General features: G+C 48.8%; 1 protein-coding gene across 2 annotated transcripts in view; it reads right to left on the bottom strand.

The window, feature by feature from the left end:
- FAF1 (Fas associated factor 1) overlaps positions 1–27,728 on the bottom strand; it is a 154,117-nt gene that overhangs the window by 19,225 nt on the left and 107,164 nt on the right. For both annotated transcript variants that reach the window (XM_082052281.1, XM_082052282.1), the window contains 5 exons: positions 23,372–23,526; positions 13,409–13,545; positions 11,041–11,129; positions 1,802–1,882; positions 1,440–1,517 (listed from right to left, as the gene is read on the bottom strand). In XM_082052281.1, the coding sequence (XP_081908407.1) occupies positions 1,440–1,517; positions 1,802–1,882; positions 11,041–11,129; positions 13,409–13,545; positions 23,372–23,526 (540 nt within the window). The remainder of the gene's footprint in view (positions 1–1,439; positions 1,518–1,801; positions 1,883–11,040; positions 11,130–13,408; positions 13,546–23,371; positions 23,527–27,728) is intronic.

Below are 27,728 nucleotides of genomic sequence, written 5' to 3'. Positions count from 1 at the left end.
GCTCTGAAGGGAGGATTTACACCGCACTACTGTTTAAAGTGTTCTTGAATGCTTAAATGGCTCAGGGTTTTTAATGCAATTATCTTGGCCGAAATATATATATGCAAATGCATTGCTCATACAGTTTGTTTATTGGGTTTACCTCAGGGAATAATAAATGTGTTCACAGCCAACTTTTTTGCAGTTTTATAATGCAATTTTTCATACATCAGCAAAGTACACAGGACTGAAATGTCAAGTATACATTGAAGTCACGTGTGGGGGAACAAGCAATGCTTGGATTTACCAGGATTCCGGGAGTTTCAAGGACTTTAACTAAGTGGAGAATTGAACGAGAATATCATTCCACATTTCAAATCTCCATAATCCATAGGAGTCAAAGCAAAGAAGTTATATTAAGTTCACCAAAAATATTAGAACCCTGATATTTTGTATAAATGAATGAGTATTTTTAATGCTTATATTTTATTTATATTTTACAGCATACTGGAATGTATTCAGGAAATACATATTCAATAGGGATGCTGATACAGCTTTGTATTTATTAGCCTACAGTCAAACTCTGATTGTGGTCAAGACATTTGTCTGTGAATATCAGTTTTCAAAGTCCTTTAGAAATACCAGCACATGGTTTCTGTTTTCTTGTCTAGGTCCAGACATACAGTGTTCATTTAAACGCCTTTTTCCTTGTAAGGAAGACTCTACGGAAGACTGTTTAGAAATTTAAAAAGGTACCACACATCCAATTTATAGATTTTTGAATTTCTTCAGATTTTTTAAAATGGTGCTTTGTCTCCCAAACTGAATGTGGCAAACGGTTTGATTGGAATTGCAGGCTGGCTTTGTGCTGCTTCCCGGCAGAAACGAGAGGGCTCCACGGTATCACAGTTTTAAAAGGAGTGTCTGCAGAACCAGGGCCTGAGATCCGCAAAGGTTCCGCCACGTCCAGCGCGCACTGTACGGGTCTGCTTCAGCCTGTCTAACATCTGGCTGCAACTCACACCTGCTTCAGCCTGTCTAACATCTGGCTGCAACTCACACCTGCTTCAGCCTGTCTAACATCTGGCTGCAACTCACACCTGCTTCAGCCTATCCAACATCCAGCTGCAACTCACACCTGCTTCAGCCTAACATCTGGCTGCAATTCACACCTGCTTCAGCCTATCTAACATCCGGCTGCAACTCACACCTGCTTCAGCCTATCCAACATCCGGCTGCAATTCACACCCAACTGATCTAACTGCGACTCGGACAATACAACAGAAAAGCTATGAAACAGTAGCTGAAAATTATTTAGCTGCATTATATTTTATGTATATATAGGAAGAAATTTATCATTTAAAAAAATGATGTTCACATTAAAAGTATACTTTGAATTAAAGTTGCAATGTCCACAAACTTCATGAATCGAAAAAGCCAGAAAAGGTAAAATATCCCACCTCGCGTTCTTCCTCCTGTTCCTTCCGAATCTGCTCCAAGCGAAACTGCTCTGCCATCTCCCTCTCTTGCGCTTCCCTCTAACAAACACAAACAGCATCACACGCGTGCCCCGCGCTTCCCACCCGGTGCATTAGATATATAAAGGCAGAGAAACTTCTCAACTTTTCTATAGCAATTAATACAGGAAATAGGATATTCATTAAGTGATGTTTTTTATCATTCCCTTCCCACGTTGATCAGGCACGTCTCCCTCCAGTGACGGTCCCCAGTGCCGTTTCACCGCCGCTGCCGCGCCCCCTCCAGCAGCACAGACAGAGCCCTCGGCGCAGGGCGCCCCCCGTCCCACCCCGCGCCCCCGCACCTTGGCCCGGTCGGCCTCCAGCGATATGCGGTACGCTTCATCCTGCTCTCTTTTCACGTTTTCTCTGGCTTCACGTTCATCCTAAAGAAAAGAAAAAGAAAAAACATCAAAGAAGGAAAACCATCAGCAACCAGTGACCAATGTGATGTCTTCATGTTCACCAGCATTCTTTTACTCCAGTGACTTAAAGATATTAGACTGCGTTACTCAGCTAACTACTGCTGGGAGAAATGAGTTCAGAAGCGCCCCAAGGGCGACCTTGGCTTTAAAACCACGACTTTCCTAAGCCACGTTTGAAGGGCCGCGTGCGTTATGGGCTGGCGTGTCCGAGCCTGGCCCGGGCTGCCTGGCGCCTTCGCCGGGCTGCGGCGGGCGCAGAACCAGCGAGCGCAGCCTCCCCCGTGTCCGTGCCAGACCCGCGGCGCTGCGGTCACCGCAGGGGACAGGCGCGCAGGATCTCACTGGGACCTCGTCCTGCAGCAGACACTTCGGATGCGCTGGTAACAGGGAAGGACAGAGCGAGCTCTGGAGGACGAGGCTGCATTTTAATTCACAGAATACCTTCAAAAATTAACGGAAAGCTGCTAGCAGAAACTGCCCTACATTAACATGCCATGTCTGAGAAGAGGGGGTGTTGAAATAATCAAACAGCTCTGATTTTTATGTCATCAAAAAATGAGGAAAGCTCCTTGAATACACAGGGGTTTCCCCAACTCTTCTCACAGATGGAGCGCAGCAGTAAAGGAGAAGGTTTTGTACTATCCATACTGAGACTTTCGGGAAGCACACCTACATTTACCTTAGAATGGTGAGAAACAAAACTATCTTCCCGAAGCAGCTTCCTAAGGGAGGACAGACACGCTCAGGCACACTGTGGGGGGACAGGCCTTCAAAAATGCTACCAATTGTTTTGCAGAGTCTGTTCAGCTTTCACGTGTCAGACACCAACTTCACATCCTAACAGAATCCCAAAGGCCACACAAGTCCAGTGATGTCCGAGAGAAAACAGCAAGACCAGATGCAGCCATCGCAACTACGGGCTCTTCTTCCAACAAAGATTGCTTGCAATTACCAGACAGTTACTGTAGTTCACCAAAAAACCCAGCGCACGCAAAGAAACCCAAACCAAAACCAACCCTCAGAAAGTTTAAAGATTCATAAGAATTGCTAAAAACTCACTCCAAAATGTAGATACTAAACAGAGCTATAAGAAATCGAGTACTGGTGTTTATTTCAAACTGACTGGAAAAGCCCAGGAAGTCCTTGAAAGTTACTTTTGAGGAGCACAGGATTCATTTGCTATGGAGAGATGTTCTGAAGAATTTCTGAAATTGGTTTAATTTACATAGTCTGGATGATACCTGCAAAAAATACTGATGCTATAGATTCTACCAGAATCTAAACATGAACTCCAGGCATTTTAAGAAACCAGATATTTCTTTCCTCCCTATTCATCACAGTTATCATTGTCCGAAAAGCGGATTATGAAAAAGATGTCAGGAATGTGAAGAATGACTCTGCATGACTGCCTGGTCCTCACAGAAATCCGTGAGCCACATCTAAAAGGAAACGACAACGCCGAGCGCTACACCGCGTTGACACAACCCTGTTCCTACTGAACAGACCTCAGAGGCAGCTCCGCGCGCAGAGCTCTGGGGAGCGCAGAGCCCTCCTGAGCCTCTTCACCCGCCTCCGCCTCCCGGTGCGGAGCCGCCTCCGCCTCCCGGTGCGGAGCCGCCTCTGCTTCCCGGTGCGGAGCCGCCTCTGCCTCCCGGTGCGGAGCCGCCTCTGCTTCCCGGTGCGGAGCCGCCTCTGCCTCCCGGTGCGGAGCCGCCTCTGCCTCCCGGTGCGGAGCCGCCTCTGCCTCCCGGTGCGGAGCCGCCTCCGCCTCCCGGTGCGGAGCCGCCTCTGCCTCCCGGTGCGGAGCCGCCTCCTCGCACATTACCGTCAGTGCAGCATCCTCTGCCCCAGCACCTCAGACCATTCTGAACGTCAGACACTGCCCTTCTCCTCGTTGTAACGCAGCCTGGTACTTCAGTCCTCTCTTCTTCCAGAGAAACCACACTAAGTACGACTCGAGTTTACCAAAAGCAACCAAAGAAAATTCATAATGCTGACAGAAAAAGCAGAAGAAAATGTTTTGCAGAAGAACTTTAATTGTGCTAGGAAAGGACACATGAAGAAAAAGGAATAGTCGCATCGCTAGTAATTAATGTTTAGAATGCTGTCAGTCCTATCCATTAACAAGGCCTGCGGCAGTTTCCTGTTACACCCCACACAGACGGCGGCATCAGCCGAACCTCACTGATTGCACCTCGACCGGACCCTGCGAAGCAGCAGGAACTGCCATCCTCCTTCTGCAAGGAACCCAGGTGCGAACAGACCACGGCACTCCCAGCCACCTGAAAAGCCTCCACAGCAACGGGGTTACACCCAGAACAGCCCTGCTCCCCCATTCTGACAGTGCGGAGGGGACATTCATCCCACGGAACGTTGTTACAAAAAATCCAAACGAAAACATCAAACCAAACCCACAAAACCAAAATGAGTAAGATCCCCAAACAAACAAAACCCCCCGTATTTATCCACAGAATATAAAACAAACAAAAACCCCCATATTTATTCACAGAATATATCCTTTGGCTATGAGTTTTCTTTTCTACTGTGCACATTACAAAGTCGTAACTAAAACAGTAAATACTTATATTCATGAGATAGTTATGATGGACCAGATAAAACCTTCTTCTACGATACCCAGAGCTCCAAGACTAAGAAAAACGTATGGATGTGGTTAAGAAGAAATGTAGGGCAACCCTCTCCAGTAATTATTCCCCGAGGTGTCTGCTGAAGTTTCCCCCGAAGCACCTCTTAGCAGATCGCAGGCGTTCTCGGACGCGGGACGATGGACATGGGGATTCCTGACTGCACTGAGGACAGTGAAAACATACACAATACATTCTTTTTTTGAATTACTGCTGTGTTTCTGAAGGTAGGATTTGATGATTTAGCTCCAGGAATCAGCTCTGCGCCGATCTGTCTCAGGGAGATGCGCTATACTTTACTCCCTTGCCCTTCGGGATCAGTTTCACTGTGGGTACCACCAGACGAGACAGAACTCGAGCAGCAGACCCTTCTCCGAGCATCGCCGAGCAAACGGCTCTTACAACAAAGTATTTACAAATGCTGAGTGCTTATCTGACAGTTCATTTCACTGAACCTCTCCTGCAATTAAAAACTGCAAGCGCTCAAGGCTGTTCACGGGAGCGTTAAAGAGAAACACCCCTTTGTCCAAACAAACCAGTGCAAGAAAGACATTCATTTGACTCACTAAGATGACAGACTTGCACATTGTATAACTCAAACATACATGATGGGGAATATACAGAAGAAAAGATGTGCATAGAATGTGTTGGGCAGATGGGAACGATGAAGACAAACAAATGAACATTTCTGTGGCGCAGAACCTCGGGAGGGGAGGCAGGACCGGGGGGGGAAGCAGAACAACGCAGAGCCACCACAGCACCTGAAAACCCAGCCTAGACACTGGTTCGGGGAACTACCTCAAGTGACCAGAAACCAACCACCCACCCCACCCCAAAGCCCAGACCCTGCGGGCAGCGGTGCCGACAACACCCACCCCGGGGCTGCGGAGCGGGGAGCGCTGGGGTCACTGGGAGCCTGAGCGCATGCAGTGCCCGCACCCGAAAACACGGGCGGCTGAAAAGCCACCTGGACTAAAGATATTGTCATTTTCTCTTCTGTCTTTCCTCTGACACTCCCTTTCATTTTTCCAAGTTCAAAACAGGCCATAAGCTCTGCACGGTGACGATCGGGTCTGTGAAGTGCACAATGGGAAACCCGTCGTTTGGGCTGCTATCATATTACAATACAAAACTGGAATATCTAATCAAATAAATTTTGATTACTGTAGTTTAGTTATAACTAGTAATGATTAGTAAATGTGCTAATTGGATTTTTTGAGGGGTTATATCACAATCTTCATTAGATGGCTGTCATCACCATAATGCTTCTGCACTTTGGAATTTAATGAATTTCATGTATTTATTCTCATAACCCCCTGTAGTGCAAATACTATATCCCACGATACACGTAACAGTGCTGGATGGAACACAGGTTACCAAAGGCATTCAGGTGCCCCACGTCCACGGGTTCCGGTGGGCGCCAGCGCCGCACAGGCTGCTCAGGCGCGGCCGCGCTCGGGCGCCCGCCCGCGGCACCGCCAGCTGCGGGCGGGGAGGACAAACGGACACGGGTTGGGGAATACGCGCTGGGACCCATCCCCTCCAGGCTCCTTCGTGGCTGTGAGATGTATCTTCGGAAGAAGAAAGAGAAAAGGTGTTGCAAGCTAAAGCTGTTCAATTATCATATCAATTAAAAAGCAGGAAATCCCTTACGCGCCTGGCAGCAGCAAGGCAGCAAAGGAGGAGGACGTGGTGAGGGAAGGCTCCGGTAAATCGCCATCGAGCACCAGAGTGCGGGGCTGGACACGCAAGCACACGTGTGCAAGCCATGGCAGGGAGAAGAAAGTGAATTTATGTTGCTGGTTTGGAGTTTTTCTTTTGCGTATTTTTAAAATGCCCATCGGGATATTGGTTAGGAAGGCCCCGTATTTTCTTCATGCTGCAGCAGTATCTAGGAAGAAATGTCACCTCAGATCAGAGAGCAAAGACAGTGACTCCGTGGGTCTGCATTTTACTACAGCTTATCTTCAGGGTCTGCTTACAACAGTTTTTCCAGTTAAAAATTCTTCAGGATGTCTCTTTTACACTAAAGAAAACGGTGTGTCAGCAGACACAGCTTAAAGTGAAGCAAAGGTTTTAAAAACCTCCTTATTTTTACAAATACCAGTTGAAGCAACCGTGGGTATTACGATTCCACCTTGAAGTCTAATCCGAGAGCAGGAGTGCTAGTGTTGCGTAACGGCAAAATAAACACCACCAGGGACCTACTGTTACTTAAATGTGGACAAGTTGGACCAGCTGTGTAACAGTCAATGGTTCTACAGTAATAAATGTTGACAGCAAAAAGAAAAAGAATGCACTACTGAGACCTCATCAAATGAGCCCTGTCATTACGGGGAAGCTCCACCCTGTATAAGCCTGTCAGAAAGTGTTACTGTAATCCTTTGAGAAGCCTCTTCCTCGGGCAATGGAGAAAGATGTTCAGGATCAGCCCAGAACAGGTGTGTTGGGCTGCAATGCCAGCATTTAATCACGGATCTCTTCACATTAATCTCACAAAGGAACTAACTCGGATCTATTCGGGCCCATCATGCCACACTGAGATGACTATTTAACTATCCAATTAAAGTACGCAAGTTAACAGGGTGTTTAAAAATGGATATTGCAGCGCATACAATATTTTACAATTATCACTTGTCTTCCTCAGTCCAGCACCAGGCGCTCATACTGAAGAGGAACTACGTGCCCTGTTCGAAGTCAGTCCCTGCAACAGCCCCAGCTCGCCCCGCTCACCGGGAGCAGCGGCTGAGCCGGCCCCAACGCTCGGGGGAACAGCCCCAGCTCGCCCGCTCACCGGGAGCGGCGGCTGAGCCGGCCCCAACGCTCAGGGGAACAGCCCCAGCTCGCCCCGCTCACCGGGAGCAGCGGCTGAGCCGGCCCCAACGCTCAGGGGAACAGCCCCAGCTCGCCCGCGGTCACCGGGAGCAGCGGCTGAGCCGGCCCCAACGCTCAGGGGAACAGCCCCAGCTCGCCCCAACGCTCAGGGGAACAGCCCCAGCTCGCCCGCTCACCGGGAGCAGCGGCTGAGCCGGCCCCAACGCTCGGGGGAACAGCCCCAGCTCGCCCCGCTCACCGGGAGCAGCGGCTGAGCCGGCCCCAATGCTCAGGGGAACAGCCCCAGCTCGCCCGCGGTCACTGGGAGCAGCGGCTGAGCCGGCCCCAACGCTCAGGGGAACAGCCCCAGCTCGCCCCGCTCACCGGGAGCAGCGGCTGAGCCGGCCCCAACGCTCAGGGGAACAGCCCCAGCTCGCCCCGCTCACCGGGAGCAGCGGCTGAGCCGGCCCCAACGCTCAGGGGAACAGCCCCAGCTTGCCCCGCTCACCGGGAGCAGCGGCTGAGCCGGCCCCAACGCTCAGGGGAACAGCCCCAGCTCGCCCGCTCACCGGGAGCAGCGGCTGAGCCGGCCCCAGCGCTCAGGGGAACAGCCCCAGCTCGCCCCGCTCACCGGGAGCAGCGGCTGAGCCGGCCCCAACGCTCAGGGGAACAGCCCCAGCTCGCCCCGCTCACCGGGAGCAGCGGCTGAGCCGGCCCCAACGCTCAGGGGAACAGCCCCAGCTCGCCCGCTCACCGGGAGCAGCGGCTGAGCCGGCCCCACGCCCGCCCTGCTCCTCGGGGGCAGCTATTTCCTCTGCAAAACCCCAACCCCGCTGCCCGAGCAGCAGCTGAGGTACAAACGCCTGCAGCACGGGCCAGAGATGACGCGGTTAGAAAAGGAAAGATGTCCATTAGATGTACGAAATCATTGGTGTAGCCTCTATTACACTGTCAGAAAGGGACTGACACTGTTTCTGGGCCAAGAGACTCCCAGGACTGAGTATTTCCCCGGAGCTGCTGGTCTCTGGGGGTGCAGGAAGGTACCAAGGCGGCTCTGTGAGCCGGAGGGCCGAGGTGCAGGGGCAGCCATCCCTCTCTGTGCCACAGGAGTATTTGTTCTTGTATTTGTCTCATGCAACCAAAGTGGAGAAGTTCAGCTGCACAACGTGACTCCTTAATGATTTCATGCTGTTATTTACAGGTGTATCCAGTCCCATTTCTTTCTCACACACTTCTGTTGACAGCAAAGCTATATAGATGACTCTCTTTTGAAAACACAAAAGAATGTTCTGCTTATCTTCTTGTGGTTTTATGATGACTTATTGTTACTATTAAGAAAAGAGTAACAGAAACCGGACTCTGTATCCTGTTTGCTATTGTAATATTCGGGAAAAAATTGTACCAACTGCAATAACATCTTAAGAAAGAAAAGGTGTTGATGTTGGAACATTTGAAGTTGTCAAGTACAAGACCCACAAGAACGCTTCACGTTAAGTAGCAAACCAAAAAAAGACGATTATTTTTTGCAAGCTAAAGCCCTCTATTGAGTCCAGACTGCCTGTCAAACCCTTCCCTGGAACAGCAATTTCACACAGCAAGGTTGTTATTCTGTTTTTAAACTTCCTGCTTCAAAGGCAAAAGTGTCTGAGATCACCTTGTTTGGTGTGCTCGTAACAAGCGGAGCCCACGTATAAGTAAATATGCTATTTGTGTATGGAACCCATAGTGTCTGGAAATCTGCCTCCAAACTTCACAAAATTTTCCATTAGTTTTCTGAATGTCAAAGTGTGTCAGAGAAAACTCCTGTTGGGGAAGAAACGTCACTGGTGCTCCCAGGGACAGAAAAGCAAAGGAAATGTGAGAAAAGGCTACAGAAGACTTGGGCAAAAGCAGATTTGAGAGGAACGTGTGAAAATCAGTCTCCACTCTCCCTGCACATGGGGTAAGGAGCCAGCGAACGCCCGTGTCACCCGGGGACGCAGCGCGGCCGCCAGCGCCCCCGGAGCGGCGCCACCGCTCCCGGCTCTGCGGCCTGAGCCCACCGAGCCTCCTGGTTCTTCGGGCTCTGTCTCCCGCACACCCACGCTTTCTCCGCACACCCACGCTTTCTCCGCACACCCACGCTCTCTCCGCACACCCACGCTCTCTCCGCACACCCACGCTCTCTCCGCACACCCACGCTCTCTCCGCACACCCACGCTTTCTCCGCACACCCACGCTTTCTCCGCACACCCACGCTCTCTCCGCACACCCACGCTTTCTCCGCACACCCACGCTCTCTCCGCACACCCACGCTCTCTCCGCACACCCACGCTCTCTCCGCACACCCACGCTTTCTCCGCACACCCACGCTCTCTCCGCACACCCACGCTTTCCCCGCACACCCACGCTCTCTCCGCACACCCACGCTTTCTCCGCACACCCACGCTTTCCCCGCACACCCACGCTTTCTCCGCACACCCACGCTTTCTCCGTTGCAGACTCACCGGGTTTTGCCTCCCAGGGCTCTCTCACCCGACCGCCGGCTTCTTCTCTCCTGAAGACCGACCCCCCGCTCCGGACGACAGTTCTGCCCTCCTGTTCTCCATTCCACTCCTAGCACTTTCTAGTGCCTTCTCCTGTCGCTTATCTGCTCTTATCTCCCTGTCTTTATATGCTCTTATATGCTCTTACTCCCTTCTGTTTCCTTCCTGTCTATCAGCTTTTATAGTTTCCAGTTCTAAACCCTTCTTGGAACTCATCTGTGATGTGAATTTTACCTTCTTATTAAAGCATTAAACCCTCCCCCATACCGACATACTCCTCTTAAACGCAATTAAAAATTCAATTATATTGTGCCTCGTATTTTTGTTGTAATCCTCATATTAGAATTTGTGTTCAGTATTAACAAAATTAAAGTCAATTTCTTTACCAATGAATTACAGGTAGCATAAATAAAGAGGAAAAAATGAACTAGAGATATTGTGCAGATACCGTGCCTGCATGTTATTATAACCATAATCAGTAAATCTCGTACTAATGAGATACAAGATTTAAATGTGAAGAATGTGTTTAGTGAATTATTGTCAATCAATGTCTATACAACAGGATAAGAATAATCTTGAATGGCAACACGCCTATTATTATAAATTCCTCACTAAGTACTTCATTGCTTCAAAATGTCACTCTCAATTTGCAGAGTAACAGATAACCATCTTTCAGCTGTACAGCTCGCCGTGTGTACTTCTACAAGACTGCAGCTCTGGCCATCGCTCACCCGCTCTGCCGTGTTCTCAGCGGTGATCCAGGGCTGGCATCACTCTGCTTAGCGCTGCTTTTCAACCCCCTGGTAAGAGGTATCACCCTAATTCTGTTTTCTACCTATGACTTGAAACTGGTCATGGGGAAAGAAATGTGCTTGTTGTTTCCTTGTATGAGCATAAGTTCTATAATACCACTGCAAACGTAAACAGTTACTCATGACTAATACTCACAAAAAGGAAACAAACTGAAAATGACAGTAAACCAATAAGGAGCAGGTTTTTTGAGAGACCCAAATAAACATACAAAGGAGACTCAGCGTGTTCGATCTCTGATGCTGGAAAAGCCACCCAAACACATCACAGCCAGCTCCGCTGCTGGCTCCGCGTGGCGGGGGTGCCTGCAGGACCGCGCGGCGCTCACCTCGTCCTTGATGTCCTCCTGCTGCTGGGCGCTGAAGATCTCCATGGCCGCCATCAGCCTCATCATCAGCTCGTCCACCGTCGTGTTACCTAGCAACGCGGGAGACAGCTGAAGCCCGGCATTACACTTACTGAACAACTAGGCAGAGTTTAAAAAAAAGAGTAGAAAATACAAGTATCTCCAGAGAATGCTTTCAGTTTGCCTTTGTATTGAAGATTCAGTATTACTTTTACAAACAAATGTTGATCATAGGCTGAAGCTTTAGGTAGATCAAATCTGAACAAATGCTTTTGTGCCTGCACGGAATAACTCCATGTTTTCTTGTAGTCACTGATGTTAGAGGAAAGGCTCATAAACCTCCTGTACCTGGGGTTCCCTGACATGACACTGACTTTACAGCTTCAGAACTCCCAAGTATAACGAGCGAGACTTTGGGGACGGCCGCCTGTGTGAGGGCATCTTGTTAAAAGATGCCAGTGTCCCAGTCCATGGGAAAATAACAAGCACAGCACATTTAGCTACGTTTCAGCAAGGCTGCAACAGATGAGCAGTTCAGTTTAGTTCAAAAGACTGCCTGCAGAAAGCTTGAAAAATCATTACACCTTAAGGAATGTGATGAAATAATATGGATTATTTTGTAATATAAAGCCGCGTGATGACTTTGAGTCACCAAGTTGCTAACACAGTAAAGGAATCTGAGCCAGGAAGCAGCGCTGACTGCAGGGCCATAGCACAGGTGCCTCAGTTACACACACGCTGAACTCCGCTGCACTTACAAAACCAATAGATTTACTTCTACGGTCATTTGTATGAAATAAGTTTCTTAAGTCACAGAAGCTCCATAAATCAGCGTTGAGCTGCATCTTGCACTAAGGAGACAAAATCCATGCAAAATTCACATTTTGGCCACAGGAAGAAGCACTCGGATTCCTCAGGAAAATAATTAATCCCATATGCAGAAAGAAACAACAACATTGTCTGCAAACGGCAGTATTTCCTGAGGCTGGAATCAAGATTGCTAGATAGAAGCAATAAATAAATGAGGACAGTGTCACGAAGCAGAGTCGTGGAGAAAGCAGAAGAGAGGCGGCTGTTGGTGGCGGCAGTTCGGCCTGAAGGGTCACTGGGGACAGCAGCCAAGGGCATCGCCGCAGCGGCCACGCCTGCTGCCAGCGGGGCCGGGGACGCTGCTCGCCCAGCCGCGGCGCCTCGGAGCGAGAGACCGTTCACAACTTAAACCTGATCCAGCCTGGCTCAACACGGCACGCGGGGCTGAGAAAGCAGCTCAGGTTCAAACATCAGCACACTACGCGCAACAGGCAATATCAGCACACTACGCGCAACAGGCAATACCAGCACACTACGCGCAACAGGCAATACCAGCACACTACGCGCAACAGGCAATATCAGCACACTACGCGCAACAGGCAATATCAGCACACTACACACAACAGGCAATATCAGCACACTACACCCAACAGGCAATATCAGCACACTACACACAACAGGCAATATCAGCACACTACACACAACAGGCAATATCAGCACACTACACACAACAGGCAATATCAGCACACTACACACAACAGGCAATATCAGCACACTACGCGCAACAGGCAATATCAGCACACTACACGCAACAGGCAACATCAGCACACTACGCGCAACAGGCAATATCAGCACACTACACGCAACAGGCAATACCAGCACACTACACCCAACAGGCAATACCAGCACACTACACCCAACAGGCAATATCAGCACACTACGCGCAACAGGCAATATCAGCACACTACGCGCAACAGGCAATATCAGCACACTACACGCAACAGGCAATATTAACACACTACGCGCAACAGGCAACATTAACACACTAGGTGCAACAGGCAATATTAACACACTACGCGCAACAGGCAATGTTAACACACTACGCGCAACAGGCAATGTTAACACACTACGCGCAACAGGCAATATTAACACACTATGCGCAAGAGGAGCCACACAGGCAGAACTAAGTGCATTCCCGCACTACACAAAACGTGCAGCCAAAATCCTTTGGAAATCACCGGTTTACATGGCTATGAACTTGTAAAACTAAGTGTAGCTCCTATTCAGATTTGGCTTCTACTCTAAAAAAACTGAAAACTTAAATGATGATTCTACTACAGTCATGGCAACTTCAGTCTCTAATACCATGTTAATTAAGACATCTATGAATGGTGGCTATTGTTATCATGGCAACAAAGTTTCTGTCGTGAAAGAAATTCATATTCTGAACATCTTAAAAAGGAAACGGTTAGCAAAGACGTCTTCTGACAGTTTCAATACTCACATAAGAAGTACATTTACTATAAATTGACAACTGTACCTTGGATTACATTCAGTACTTCATTAGATGATCGTTTTCCCATAATAATAAGGAAAAGTGGAAACTGGTCTGTCTTCTGAGTTCGGATCGTTTGGGCCACCACGCTCCCGAAGTGCCTGGTGCACATGGTCAGGAACCTGCCAGGGAAGAGGGCGACACGTTACGCTGGGAGCTGCTCTGAAGGGAGGCTAAAAATGAACTCGAATTCAGTAGTTTAACTGCGCATCAGGTACTATTTAGCATCTGGGCTTCTGCACGGCATTCCAGAGCTCGTTCTCCCTTTTCCTGATTAAATTAGGAGAGTATTTACAAACATGCCAGATTCCAGATTGCCTGAATTAAGACAATTGATAACTGCTCGAGACAGTGCTTTCTTCGATGAAGAATTTCAGTTCAGTTGTCATTCAAAACTACCCCCCTAAATAATCCTGCTAAATCAGTTGCTAAAAACTTCTAAAGAGAAACTGGGCAGAGCCATAATCTGCTGAACATAAAAATTGTATCGTTTCACACAGGGCACAATCCAGCAGCGACAGCCCCGGCGCTGTGCTCGCGGGCGATGGAGCCGCGGCGCTGGGGCCGCGTGTCCCGCAAACAACCGTCCCCGGCGCTGCACCTAAAAGCTCCGGTATTAGCATACAGAAGTCCAGCATTAGTATTCTCACCACGATCCTGAATAAATGAAAAAACTGATAAAGCTTTTCTCTTCCATTAGAGGACTGTTTGAAATTAGCATTTCTTTCAAGAGAAAAGGGTAGCTTATGATATGTTTTCAGATCTGATGGTAAAAAGTAAATGTCATAATAATAATGAATTATGAAAGACCAAATGCAAATATAGAATGCTTTAATAAGATCCAATTTAATAAAGTCTGTAAAAATAATGGACTTTTAATAACACGGGTCACAAAAGGCAAAACAGTGGAAATTCTGAGGACTAGCCACTGGTACAGGCTTATTAATTCTTAATTATGGCCATGAAAGGCAACTTAAATCGTGTGTTTTCTTATGCCTTGTGATAATATTTTAGGTAACAACTGCTCTGCAATGTATGCTCTGGCTGATGAGCAAAGTCCTGTCGTCACATGCACCAGAAGCCAAATGTATCTGGAAAGACAAACTGCATTGAAATGTCAAGTGCTCCAAGTAATTTCTTCTCAAAGATACTGAAAAGATTCAAATTTGTAATTTTTAAAATCAATATATATTGCATCTAATGAAATGACTAAAAATTGGCGATCTGATGAGTACAACACTGGGCTGTTCAAGGCACCTGAAGTATAAAACCCCCTCAGCGTCCCTTGCAGGGGAACTGTGGCCATAGCCGGACGGGAGGCAGCGCACGGGTATGGCAAAGGGAGCATTTCAAAGCCACAAACGGTGCTGGCAAATACCTTTCCTTGTCTCTTGCCATTCAGAACTATCACACAAAAAGACAACGTCAAACACGCCAAGTAGAGACTGCTATTTGGAAACAGCCACACCGAGAAATACCATCTGCTAAGAGAAAGTGTCCAGAAAGTCTGGACATATAAACTCTAAAGCTAAATAATGTTTTCCATGTTCACGTTCCGAGGGGGAATATGCAGGTGGAATCCTGGCCTCACAGAAGTCAACGCTGATCTTCCACAGCAAAACCGCTTACGTGAGTTCAAGGTCTCCCTTTGCTCTGTGTTCCGGTTGTTAATCAATTCTGTATTTAGCCGACCCATAACTCAGTCTCACGATCCGCTCTCGCAGACAGGGATTTTGATTGCAGAGAACTCTCAGTGAAGTGGGTATTTCAGTATGTTAAAAGATCTCTCACATAACTGTTTTCCAGGAGATGAATTTTCATACATGGAGCTTCTGGCGCCAACATAGAGCCCAACGGTGAGAGCTCGGGGTCCCTACGGCCAGGGCTGGGAGCAGGGTTCAGCTCCCTGGCTTCGGGAGATGTGCCGGGCTGTTGTGTGGCGACACGCGTTCCTGCGGAGGAACAGCAGAACAGATGCCAACAGCTCCCACCATGCTGTTGGTGTTTGGTTGTTGTTGCTGTTGGTTTTGGTTTTATTTGCTTGTTTGTTTTTGCTGGTTGGTTGTTTTTTTCCCCTGGGGCCACTTGCTAAAGCCATGGGCGCCACCCACCTGCTCTCCCTCCCCAGCGAGAGCGGCCAGCGCGCTCACGTGCCGCTTACAGGGCACCGCGTGCCGATGCCCCGGCCCCGGCCCCACGCGGGAACGGAGCAACGCGGCCAGAACGGGACGGCAAGCGACACCCTGCGAGTCCTTTTGTTTCTCAAATCACTGAAATATGCAAGGAGGGAGAAGAATGAGAAAGCTAAAAAAGCATTTCATGAAGGAAAAATCCTTAAAAAATGTTTTTGAAAGTTACAAGAATAAAGTTTATCAAGAAAAGTAATAGTTTCAGCAGACGGCACCATTTCTTCACTTCTTTTGTGACTCACTAGCAATTAAACCAGCAGTTACTAAATAAATATAAAAAACTGCTTAGGATTTCAGATCAATTTTTCCTTTTTTCCCATACCAACATAAATAACAGAGATCTGATTATCTGTTACAGTCTTATTCATATAAATATTCCTGTAGTCCCTTTTGATTTTCACACATTGGTGGGAAAGCTTTGGAGCTCTTCCTGCCACGAGGTGCTTTGGCGCACGGTGTCCCCGCGCTGCTCTCAAAGGACTCTGCGCTGGAGATGGTTCTTGGCGCACGGTGTCCCCGCGCTGCTCTCAAAGGACTCTGCGCTGGAGATGATGGTTCTTGGCGCACGGTGTCCCCGCGCTGCTCTCAAAGGACTCTGCGCTGGAGATGATGGTTCTTGGTGCACGGTGTCCCCGCGCTGCTCTCAAAGGACTCTGCGCTGGAGATGGTTCTTGGCGCACGGTGTCCCCGCGCTGCTCTCAAAGGACTCTGCGCTGGAGATGATGGTTCTTGGCGCACGGTGTCCCCGTGCTGCTCTCAAAGGACTCTGCACAGGAGATGATGGTTTTTGGCGCACGGTGTCCCCGCGCCGCTCACAAAGGACTCTGCACAGGAGATGATGGTTCTTGGCGCACGGTGTCCCCGCGCTGCTCTCAAAGGACTCTGCACAGGAGATGATGGTTCTTGGCGCACGGTGTCCCCGCGCTGCTCTCAAAGGACTCTGCGCTGGAGATGATGGTTCTTGGCGCACGGTGTCCCCGCGCTGCTCTCAAAGGACTCTGCACAGGAGATGATGGTTCTTGGCGCACGGTGTCCCCGTGCTGCTCTCAAAGGACTCTGCACAGGAGATGATGGTTTTTGGCGCACGGTGTCCCCGCGCCGCTCACAAAGGACTCTGCACAGGAGATGATGGTTCTTGGCGCACGGTGTCCCCGCGCTGCTCTCAAAGGACTCTGCGCTGGAGATGATGGTTCTTGGTGCACGGTGTCCCCGCGCCGCTCACAAAGGACTCTGCGCTGGAGATGATGGTTCTTGGTGCACGGTGTCCCCGCGCTGCTCTCAAAGGACTCTGCACTGGAGATGATGGTTCTTGGCGCACGGTGTCCCCGCGCTGCTCTCAAAGGACTCTGCACTGGAGATGATGGTTCTTGGCGCACGGTGTCCCCGCGCCGCTCACAAAGGACTCTGCGCTGGAGATGGTTTTCACTGCATCGCCTCAGCCTCAGTCCTGCTCAAAAAGCAGCAGCAAGACAAAACCCAGTAACCTCTTCTAAAACATCCGTTCCCCTTCAGTCTGCAACAGCGTTCAGTTCACAAATGGGATGAATTTGAGCAAACTAAGTGTGATTTATTTATGGCCAGATACTTCCCCAAGGCAAACTTTACTTTAAGAAACTTCAAAACTTTAGAAATGGCTGTGAAAAAAATGTTACATCTTTCTCAAGCATGAACAAAATGATGAATATTAAATATGCAAGATTTCTGATTATTTTAATAATAATACACAGTGCAAAGTCAACATAAGACTCATTAAAATGTTAATGTAAAAAGAACATTTTTGTATTTGGTGTTTACATTTTTTTAAAAGATGAGGTAATGAAATGTTATATTAAATACGCTTGCTATCTATAGTCTCCATAATACAGAGTTTCTGTCTTACACACATTGGCAGGGTCATAAAACAACTGTTGACTCAAACACAAGGGGGAATGAGCAGCAGATGGAAGGCACAGTTTAAAATTGTATAAAGCAGCCTGAATCAAGCAAAGTGGATCCTCTTTAGCATCCACACGCTAAATATCCAGGGATTCAGATGTAAAAAGCATTACTTTATGCAATTTTTCTTCATGCAAGAGCAAAGCCTAAATGAGTGGGTTGTCCCACTCTTCATAAAACATGGAAGGTCTGATTTCATCCTGCACGCTTCAAACAGATTACGTCAATACTTTATAACCCAGTTTAGCCTAAAACACACCCCTCTAGAAACTCATCAATCCATCCTTTCAGATGCCACTGGGCATCAGACAAAATAATTGGTTAAAGTGTAAGTACAACATAGCTGGAGCCCTTGCTGAAATGCTGTACTAAAAACGGAGAACACAAGAGGCACTGGCACAGCAGTGCCAGCTCTGGTCACTGCCCGTCACATCGGAACGGCAGGTAACACACCCTTAGCTAAGGGCTATTGAGGGCTAGGCAGATTAAATAGCAGCCTAGATAAGAACAGAGTACCTTGAGTTACTGTAGAGATGTCAGTGAAGTGGGAGAAGCTACAAGCACACTGAAGTCAGTAAGAGCATCCAGAGGAATCCTGACAAACCAGAAACGTCCTGACAAGTAGGATGCAGTTCAACAGGTCAGGAGAGCCAGGCCCAGCAGGACCGCGCGAGGGGCGCAGTGACAACACGGACAGAAGGACGAGCTGGGCGGGAAGGCTGAGGAACCATGGTTGCTCAGGCCAAGGAAATCCCGGGAGAAAGCAGCACCAGGGAAGTCCGAAGAACACAACGGCAGAAAGGAAGACAAAACCTCATTGGCTACTGAGTGGACCCAGATCTAAGTGTCACTGATTGCTGCAAGAGAAACTCCGGTTAAACGTAAGTGTGAATGGCCCAAAGGCAGAGACAGTCAAGTACTGGAACTGTGTTTTCTGCGAAATGCTGAGAAACCTCCCTCAGAGCCCAGATCAGACCAGACGACCGCCGGTCAGGAGCGACGCGGGTGCGGCTGAACCTCTGAATGCCATCGTTTGCAGCTCTGAGACCCCCGGACAGCCAGAACGGTGACACGCAGGGAGGGGAGGGGACAGGCACCCCAGTCCCGCAGAGCTGTGTCCCCACCGGGCACCCGGCGGCACCAGATCCATTCACCCCCTTCAGCTGCGTTTTGGTACCAATGAGTCTGACTCTGCCAGCTCAATGATTTCTTCTGACTGTTGACCTGGATGCATCTCGGTTTCTCTGGAGCCCCAGCTCCGCATTAGACTTCAGGGGTGCAGCTGTGGGCGCCCGTATCTATACGGACCTGTCAGCGCCTCCTGCCCCTTGCCAGCCAGCCCGCCGCGTGCACCCCGCTCCCCGCTCCCCCCGACACGGGCCCTGTGCCTCCTCCTGTCTGTCCACCAGCCCCTATGCTGTGCTGTGCTCTGAGTGCAGCGGGACAGAACTCGCTTCAGGATTCAGTTTTATAGTGGGGACTTCAAATACACGCTCACAAATGTACCAGTTAATTCCTGTGGTTTTAATAGTCTTGGCTTTTTCTCAGATGACCTTAAAGCATTGCTATAGCCATATAAAATGATGCACTGAAAACCTTAGTCACATCAACAGAGAGACCGTTGTCTATTTATAGCTGAATATTACAGAAACATCCAAATGTTACTAATCACGGTCAGATTAAAATGCATTCTCTGCTGGTTTTTACTTTTCCAAATTTGGACATTTTTAGACTACTAAGATGAAATTACCTTGAAGTATATAAATATTTAAGCAGGGACAGTTTACCTTTTCTGGTGGGTGTATAATAAACAGTTTAACCATCATCCATATACAGGCTGGTTTGTTCTCCATCTAAAGAGACAATCACCTTTTATCCTTTTCCTTTTTTCTTCATTTCAGTGCTATTAGGAAACTATTCACAAGTGCAACCCCGAACAATACCATGCAGTAATTATGACTAGATGACAAAGAGATGTGAACAATTACTGAGCCCATTTTGAAACCCTACACTAATAAAGTCATTAGATGCTGCCCTTGCCATGAGCCTTCTAAAAGCTTCTGAAGTTACAAGAACACACGGCATTGTTCGCTAGGACAATTGCTGCCGGCAGAATGCAAACCTTGGGTTAAACCATGCTGCAAATTGATCTTGACATTCTGTTAAGACCGCCACTAAAATCAAAAGCAAAGGAGAAAAGGAGAAAATGAGCGGGTGGGATGTAATCACGGAACAGAAGGGTTCCCTCCTCACCTTCTTTCCTCTTCTTCCTCAAAACAAGCCATACAGAAAATGGAAACTTGCCTGGTGTTTGAGAACCTTTATTTTTAAAACATTAATTAGACTTCTGACCTGTTTGGATTGACTGGCACTGTACTGCTATTAGAGCAAATTAAATAAAATATTGCAAGATACAATAGATAAGGTTTTCACACTGTTCTGTGAAGCCTGTTAAGGATTAGCGCCCAGGATCTGCGGTCAGTGCCCAGGGCTGCTGAGACGCGGCGCCCCGCGCGGCTCTGCCCGGCCCGGCCCTGCGGGTGCGCTGCGGATCACCCGGGGCGCTCCCCGAGGGGGCTCTGCCCGGCCCGGCCCTGCGGGTGCGCTGCGGATCACCCGGGGCGCTCCTGGAGGGGGCTCTGCCCGGCCCGCCCCTGCGGGTGCGCTGCGGATCACCCGGGGCGCTCCCCGCGCGGCTCTGCCCGGCCCGGCCCTGCGGGTGCGCTGCGGATCACCCGGGGCGCTCCCCGCACGGCTCTGCCCGGCCCGGCCCTGCGGGTGCGCTGCGGATCACCCGGGGCGCTCCCCGCACGGCTCTGCCCGGCCCGCCCCTGCGGGTGCGCTGCGGATCACCCGGGGCGCTCCCCGCGCGGCTCTGCCCGGCCCGCCCCTGCGGGTGCGCTGCGGATCACCCGGGATGCGCAGCTGCAATAACGCGGTCAGCGGGTCCTCAGCCAGGCATGCAGCGTTCCCATAGGTTAGTAGCAAGGGTCAGCAACCCTGAATATGGCTAATTACTTGATGACAGAAATTGCAGGTGAAGACAACCTGCTGCTGAGAAGCGCTTTAGTCAATTAACTCTTTCCTAAGCTTAAGCAGAGTGAAAAACTATCATTTGAACATTAAAACTAACAAGTACCTGTCATCAGAGCTGAGAAAGGCTGGCAACGCCCTGAAACAGGCGCCCAAGGGCAACAATATCAACAGCCAAAAAGCTGCCACAGGCGTTTGGGTCACTGGTTTATGGTTTTGGCATCGCTTTGCTCAGCAAACATTACATACATTGGAAATCTGTTCATATTATTCATCATCTATGTTTATAAATGCTGTGTGTATAAACACAGAGTATGTGTACATATGTGGGTCTATCTATGTATATCCTGGATAAAAATATGTTAATTAATTTCTATTAATGAATTAACAAGGAGTTAGGTCTGTGCTTGTACACATGTATGTGATAGTGCCTATGGTCCCGCACTGCCGGTGACCGCTACCCTGGCCCATGCACACTGCATTCCACTTCAGTCCCACCTGAACTGCTCTCCTTGCTCCGTAGCAGCAGCTGTTGAGAAACCAGACGGAGAGAAGCCGGCTGAAAAGCGCCAGTGGACGGCAGCGCAGGATTCAAAGCACACCCCTGCACCGGTGCCAGCCGAGAAACACATTAAAAACTGCATTTTGGGGCTGGTTTTGTTCTGCAATATTTAGAATGAACCACCATTTCGTTAATGAGAAGGATGGAAACTACTATTAAAACTGGTTTTGGAACAGACTGATGTCCATAGATGTCAGAGAGGACAGGAAAGAGCAAAAAAAGTATCAGAATAACCAAGATTTTTTGACTTACATGAGAAAGTACGTACATCTGTTTGGAACCACCCATGCTGTGATGCAGAACTGAAAACCTGTCTTTTACTGCTGCCACTGAGGCAGCCGTGCTGACTGCTGGGAATGACGGGGCCTGGTCACCCTGCCCGGCCACCAGCTCAGCTGTGGCAGCACCAACGAGCTGCTCCTGGCCGCGGCAGCGCAAGGACCAGCTCCTTCTCTCCATTCAAATAACAAGCTACGTGCGACTGCGTTTGTGGGGACGCAGAACAGGCTCCGAGGCGTCGTGTCACGTAACGAAGGGCAGTAATCAAACAGAGCTATGAGTATTTATTTATGGGAATGCCCACAGTGCACTGGCACTTTCCAAAGGGAGAAGGAAGCATCAGGCCCCCTCTGAAGAAATCACAGTTTAAGGAGCAGGAGGTGACACTGAACACAAATGAGAAATTATTCTAATCTGAGCCGGCATGCCTTGTTTAGCCCTTACTATTTTTTGACCTCACTGTTAATATGACAGTTTCTTTGTGGTTGTTAACAGAAAGCAAAAAATGTAGGCTTAGAAACCCTATCGGACTGCACAATCGGCGAGTAGGTGCATTGAGAACAGCTATAAAGCCTTAAACAAGCCCTTTATTTTGTGTTTTAAGAAGTGTCATAAGGAGTTAATAGGACACAGCTGTACGGGCTCTTTCTAATAAGCAGCTTCTGTCGCTTTGGTCACCACAGGTGTCTCTGTAACCTGCAAACTCTTATTACTAGTGTATCAAAGTTGTGCTACTTAATAGATTTCTTTAGTAAAACACAACAAAGCAATTACATGGCTGTTGATCGTCAGTCATAAAAAACCCCTCAAACACAGTTTTTCAAAAGAAACTACACTGCAATTTTTTGTCATTGTAAAAGAAAAGAAACTAGAGCGTTAAATAGAAAAGCAAACAATGGAACAGCAGGCAGCCGGCTGAACTCAGCCACTACAGATGGCTTAGAAATGGTGTTTCCTCCACACCAACTTGTGGGATAAAAGAAGAGGAGGAGGCTCTGTACTGCCATGAATGCAACACCGAGAGACTTCAGCAGCTTCCCAGTCCCTGCGTTTGGTCCCATGAAAGAACCGAGATGTTTCTTCTTCTCTCTTTCCTTTTCCTAAAAACAATTTCATCTGTTTTCGCAACTGCTTTTTTCCGCAATCTTTAACTCTTCTCCAGAACAACCTAAACCGCGACACAGCTGCTGTTTGGCCAATGGCAAAACGCAAAGGTCAAGCGAGGAATTCCCATGGAACACAAGTGCCACTTGGAAAGTGTGTTAGAAAGAGAGGGTGTTCTGGTCTCCACGCCCACGTTCAGTAAAGAAATATCAACTATAATACACATAGTTAAGAATAGGAACGCATAAATGGTCTACTCTAGCAAGCCACAAGAGAAATAAACATACATATGTACTTTTAATTATTCCAGAATCAATGGAATTGTGTAAAAACGTGGCAACCTCATCCCAGACCAAATGACACTTGCGTCTTTTGTTAAGTTAGAATAACACACATTACAGTAATACACACAAGACATCACCCTGGCAAGTGGTACCTTCTCTGCAAGCAGTGGTGTTGAAATGAGGGCCACGTTAGCAAACCAGACAGGTCTGATTTCTAAATACAATCATAAAATCATTATTTTCAACAGATTAACTGATAAATAACTATAGGAGAGAGAAATCTTAATATAAATCTAAGAAAAATCTGTTGGCAACCCACAGAACAAGTAGAAGGAGGTGGAATTTTTCATCTTTGTACTCAGCAGTAAAATGATCGCCTCTTAAGCCACAGGATAGCTTTACTAATAGCGCATATTAACATCTACCAGAATATCTGCACGCTACCAAAGGAACGTGCTGTAGGAAACCTGGAGTTCAGGTGGCCAAGCCACCAAACAGTTGCTGCCCAGAGACGACAGCGAGATGCAGAACGTCCTTGGGAGAGCAGCTGCTCCAGCCTTACCTCGCTCTGTTTGCTTCCTTCGTCATGTCCCACGCCCAGGTGATGAAGTTCTGACTCAGATAGGAGACAATAGATTCGGCACAGAGCATTTGTGAGCAGAAGACGTTGGTCAGCACACTCTCATCGTGGTGGAGGTAGATAGCGAGAAGCTTTCTCTGAAAAGACATGAGGAAAGATCACTGAAAACCTCCCGAGACTGTCCAGTCGTTTAGAACTCTGCCGTGGGCATGTGTGCCGGTGCACCCGGCGCTGTCACCGGGGCGCCCAGCACCTCGGTGCGCACGGGAGAAACAACAGAGTTCAAGCCAAATGGTCGGTTCACCCCTCCAAATCTGTAATGCTTCTAACAATCTTATTTTGGATACATTATATCCTTAGAACATGAAAAAAGCAACATTTGAATGCAAAATCAAAAACCTTATTAACAACTTTAAAGAGTGAACTTTTTCGTCATGCTTTCCGATAACGATAACATTTGGGACCATTCCCTGAGCAGGGCACGCACCTCATAGCAGAACGGTATCTACGATCCTGAACAAACACATCATAAGCAACCTTAAAAACATGATGGTGTGTTCCAATCACCCCATCTGCAGCCAAGATGAAGAAGACACCAAGTGGGTAAGCAGAGCTGCCGGCGGTGCTGAGCACGGGTGCTGGGGCAGCTCCCATCCTGCACACGGTCAGCGAGCGGAGCTGCCGGCGGTGCTGAGCACGGGTGCTGGGGCGGCTCCCATCCTGCACACGGTCAGTGAGCAGAGCTGCCGGCGGTGCTGAGCACAGGTGCTGGGGCGGCTCCCATCCAGAGCTGCCGGCGGTGCTGAGCACGGGTGCTGGGGCGGCTCCCGTCACGCACACGGTCAGCAAGTGGAGCTGCCGGCGGTGCTGAGCACGGGTGCTGGGGCGGCTCCTGTCCCGCACACGGTCAGTGAGCAGACTGCCGGCGGTGCTGAGCACGGGTGCTGGGGCGGCTCCTGTCCCGCACACGGTCAGTGAGCAGACTGCCGGCGGTGCTGAGCACGGGTGCTGGGGCGGCTCCTGTCCCGCACACGGTCAGTGAGCAGACTGCCGGCGGTGCTGAGCACGGGTGCTGGGGCGGCTCCCGTCCCGCACGCGGGCCTCTCGCGGCTCGGCCAGGCCCCGTGCGGCCGGTGCCGGGGCTGTGGGGCGGCCGGCGGCCACCCCGGCACCAGAACCGTCAGGGACCGGGTGAAGGAGACGGGAGACGCGGCTCAGAGCCCACCCGGAGCTGCCAGCACCGACGTGTCGCACCATGGTTAACACGTTAGAACCACTTGGGGCTGAAGATGGTGCTTGCGGCCTCTTGAAAGAAAACAACCTGTGCTGTGTTCTTCTGAATCCCTATCAAGTAACATTTGGGCGGCACCACCAGCACCATCTGGCTGTGCTGTGTCCCCATGACAATCTCACACCACGCTTTGGTGTGTGTGTGTATGTAAAGGTACAATGCAGACTGGAAAACATAAGGAAGCTATGAGCTGGTTAAGGACCTATGCCTGCTACTCAATGAATTATAAATACTATTCAGAAAGTTACAACTTGCCATTCCTCCATGCCCATATTTATTATTTACCTTATTTTAAAATCCTACTTGAACAGATGTGCTGAGACAGTATGGAGGATGCTACTTTCAGACTCCTATTTAAAGTCATTTCAAATCTCTTCATCAGGAGCCACTCTGAACACTGTATATATTGATGTGCATTGATATAACAAGACACAGGATGCAATTCTGAGACAAGCTGTCTTTGTGACAACCCTGCGTGGCTGTCACCTCATATACAGGCTCTGGATAAAACTTAATGACTGTTTATAAAAAGAAGAATACATTTGAACATTAGGCTTTGGGAAAGGGATTAGTAATTTGCATTAATGTTTGTCTAATTTAATTTAAATGTTCTTCAGAACCACGTACACATGTGCCAGGAAGGGCCATTAATAAGCCCAACATGCAGAGATCCATATAAGTGCAGCCAACAATGTTGACTGAAACGAAACTTGAAAATCCAGGGCACTGATGCACAATATCAAGCAATAAAGCAGCATTGCTGTGGTGATATTTAATTTAAAAAGAAGAAAGAGGCAGGGGAAGATCAGGCACTGTCTGTTTTTGAGGATCAGCCGTTCTGCATTTCAAAGCGTCGATCCCTGCAATATCCAGGTTACTGTGCTAGAATCTCGACCATTATATAGCAGTTGTAAGAGAGGGAGGGCAAAGATGTGTTTACTCAGTGATTAGGGCCTTAGAATAAGCCCCCAGCTCCTAGAGAGACAGCTCACCACTTATTCATTTGCAGCAATTCACAAAGCCCAGAAAGATTAAACATCCATGCTGAGAAGACAAGCAAATGCAGACGGTGAAAAAGAAATAAAAATTCTTTAAAAACTCTGAGATGACTTCATTATTTTTTCCACAAGGAAACTTTAGGAAAGTGTTTAGTTAGAGAAAAACCCACATTGACCTCTCTAAACCCTTAATCTTTCCTTTGTGGTGGTGCTGCTTTGTGGTAAGCGGATGGCTTTGCTCTCCTCCTTTCAGCGGGAGCGAGAGAAAAAGGGCTCTTGAGAAACACTTTTACTTCCAAAGAAACGACCCCATGAAACTGTTAAATACGAGACGCCGTACAACGGAGTGTTTCAAAATACGGACAGTTTTAGGCTTAAAGATTTAGAGACAAATTTTAGTAAACAAAACAGGCACATGCACAATAGATGTTTACACTGAGCTGCTTTACGGGCGGGTGTAATTTTCGTGGCATCGGCAGCTCGCTGTGCAGACCAAGCCCGTCACACGCGAAGGGCCGTGCCTGTGTGCGGTGGCCCGTGGGGCGCGGGGCCGTGCCTGTGTGCGGTGGCCCGTGGGGCGCGGGGCCGTGCCTGTGTGCGGTGGCCCGTGGGGCGCGGGGCCGTGCCTGTGTGCGGTGGCCCACGGGGCCGCGCGGGCCCAGCGCCCGGCAGCGCACGCAGCCCGCAGGACACGGCTCCGAAACACCCCCGGGGAGGGCAGGGGCACCTCCTCCTCGCGGGCACAGAGCCCGTCAGCGCACACAGCCAGGACACGGCTCCGAAACACCCCAGGGGAGGGCAGGGGCACCTCCTCGCAAAAACGCAGGATTGCCAAGGCTCGCGGCTCAGACTTTGTTTTGTGGGGTTTTCCGGTTTTGTGTGTGGTGGTTTCTGTGTGGGGGCTGTGGTTTCTGGTTGTTTTCCTCACTAACCCATGGTAGTGCATATTTATAAGCAGGGGGTTGAATTATTTTTTCCCAAAGGCTTTGAAAAATCAGACCAAACTCTATAATTCTATGATGAGTAATGCTGAGCATGTTTTAGTCAAAGCTAATAAAGCAGGCTCAGTAAGCTGTTGAAAAGCCTTGACTTCATCAAAGAAGCCAACTAATGCAGCACCAGCCTGTTCCGTGGTGGGTTTCTCAAAAACATAACGACTTGGGGCTGTCTGCTTAGCACGACATTTTAACCAAGAAAGAAGATCCGATGGGGAAGAAGTTTTGCTGGTGCCTGGGGAGGCAAGGGATACCAAAAAGGTTCTACGTGCTGAAGAGCTGATGGACTTCCCAAGGCCTTCGGATTTCAGGAACTGAAGCCAGCCAGAGATGTACTTTCCAAGTATGTGGATGCTGAAGACAGAAGAAATGAGGGAAAGTTGGCACTGAGGCGGAAGGAAACACAGATCTCCGTGAGGCTGAGACTAAACACGATCGTTGGTAATGGGACAGCCCGGCTTGTCAGCCAGCTCCTCGCAACAGGAATAACTTGGATACCTCAGAAGAGCATGAACTGGGACGAGAACAGCAACAGAGTCATAAGGGTCAGCGAAACCACAGACCTGAACGGTTATTTTTGAATCTCAGGTTTACAAGTTCAACTAACAACTGAGACAAAAACGTACGCTATCTGCCGCCTGCTAGAGGCAGGAATGTTCTTTCAAACCGGCAGGCTAACGAACCAAGATCCCCGTTATTATTCATTTGACGCCTTTCAGCAATATAACTAGTCTCAAAGAAACACAGTGACACAGAATCCGTACGGACCATGGTAAGTTGTTCCAACAGCTAAACACTCTCCCAGGTAAAGGTATGTTTTATTTTAAGCTTGATTTAGTCTACTCTCATCTTTCAACTATTTGACCCTATTATACTGTTGTATCTCTGTTTCAATCAATCAAACTTGTAGTGGTATCTTACATGATGCAAAGAATATCCAGTAATTAAAACCAAACTCAAATAAGATCTACCAAACATCAGCTCTGAAAGAGAAGGAAATGTAGAGCGTGGCAGACAATTTCTATAAACTTTCATTATTTAAGTACAGAGTCCTG

The sequence above is a fragment of the Streptopelia decaocto genome (assembly GCF_964273445.1).
Source record: "Streptopelia decaocto genome assembly, chromosome: 5".
In the NCBI taxonomy this organism is placed as follows: domain Eukaryota; kingdom Metazoa; phylum Chordata; class Aves; order Columbiformes; family Columbidae; genus Streptopelia; species Streptopelia decaocto.
The sequence above is the reverse complement of the archived record's forward strand: the minus strand, read 5'-3'. Positions and strand labels throughout refer to the sequence as shown.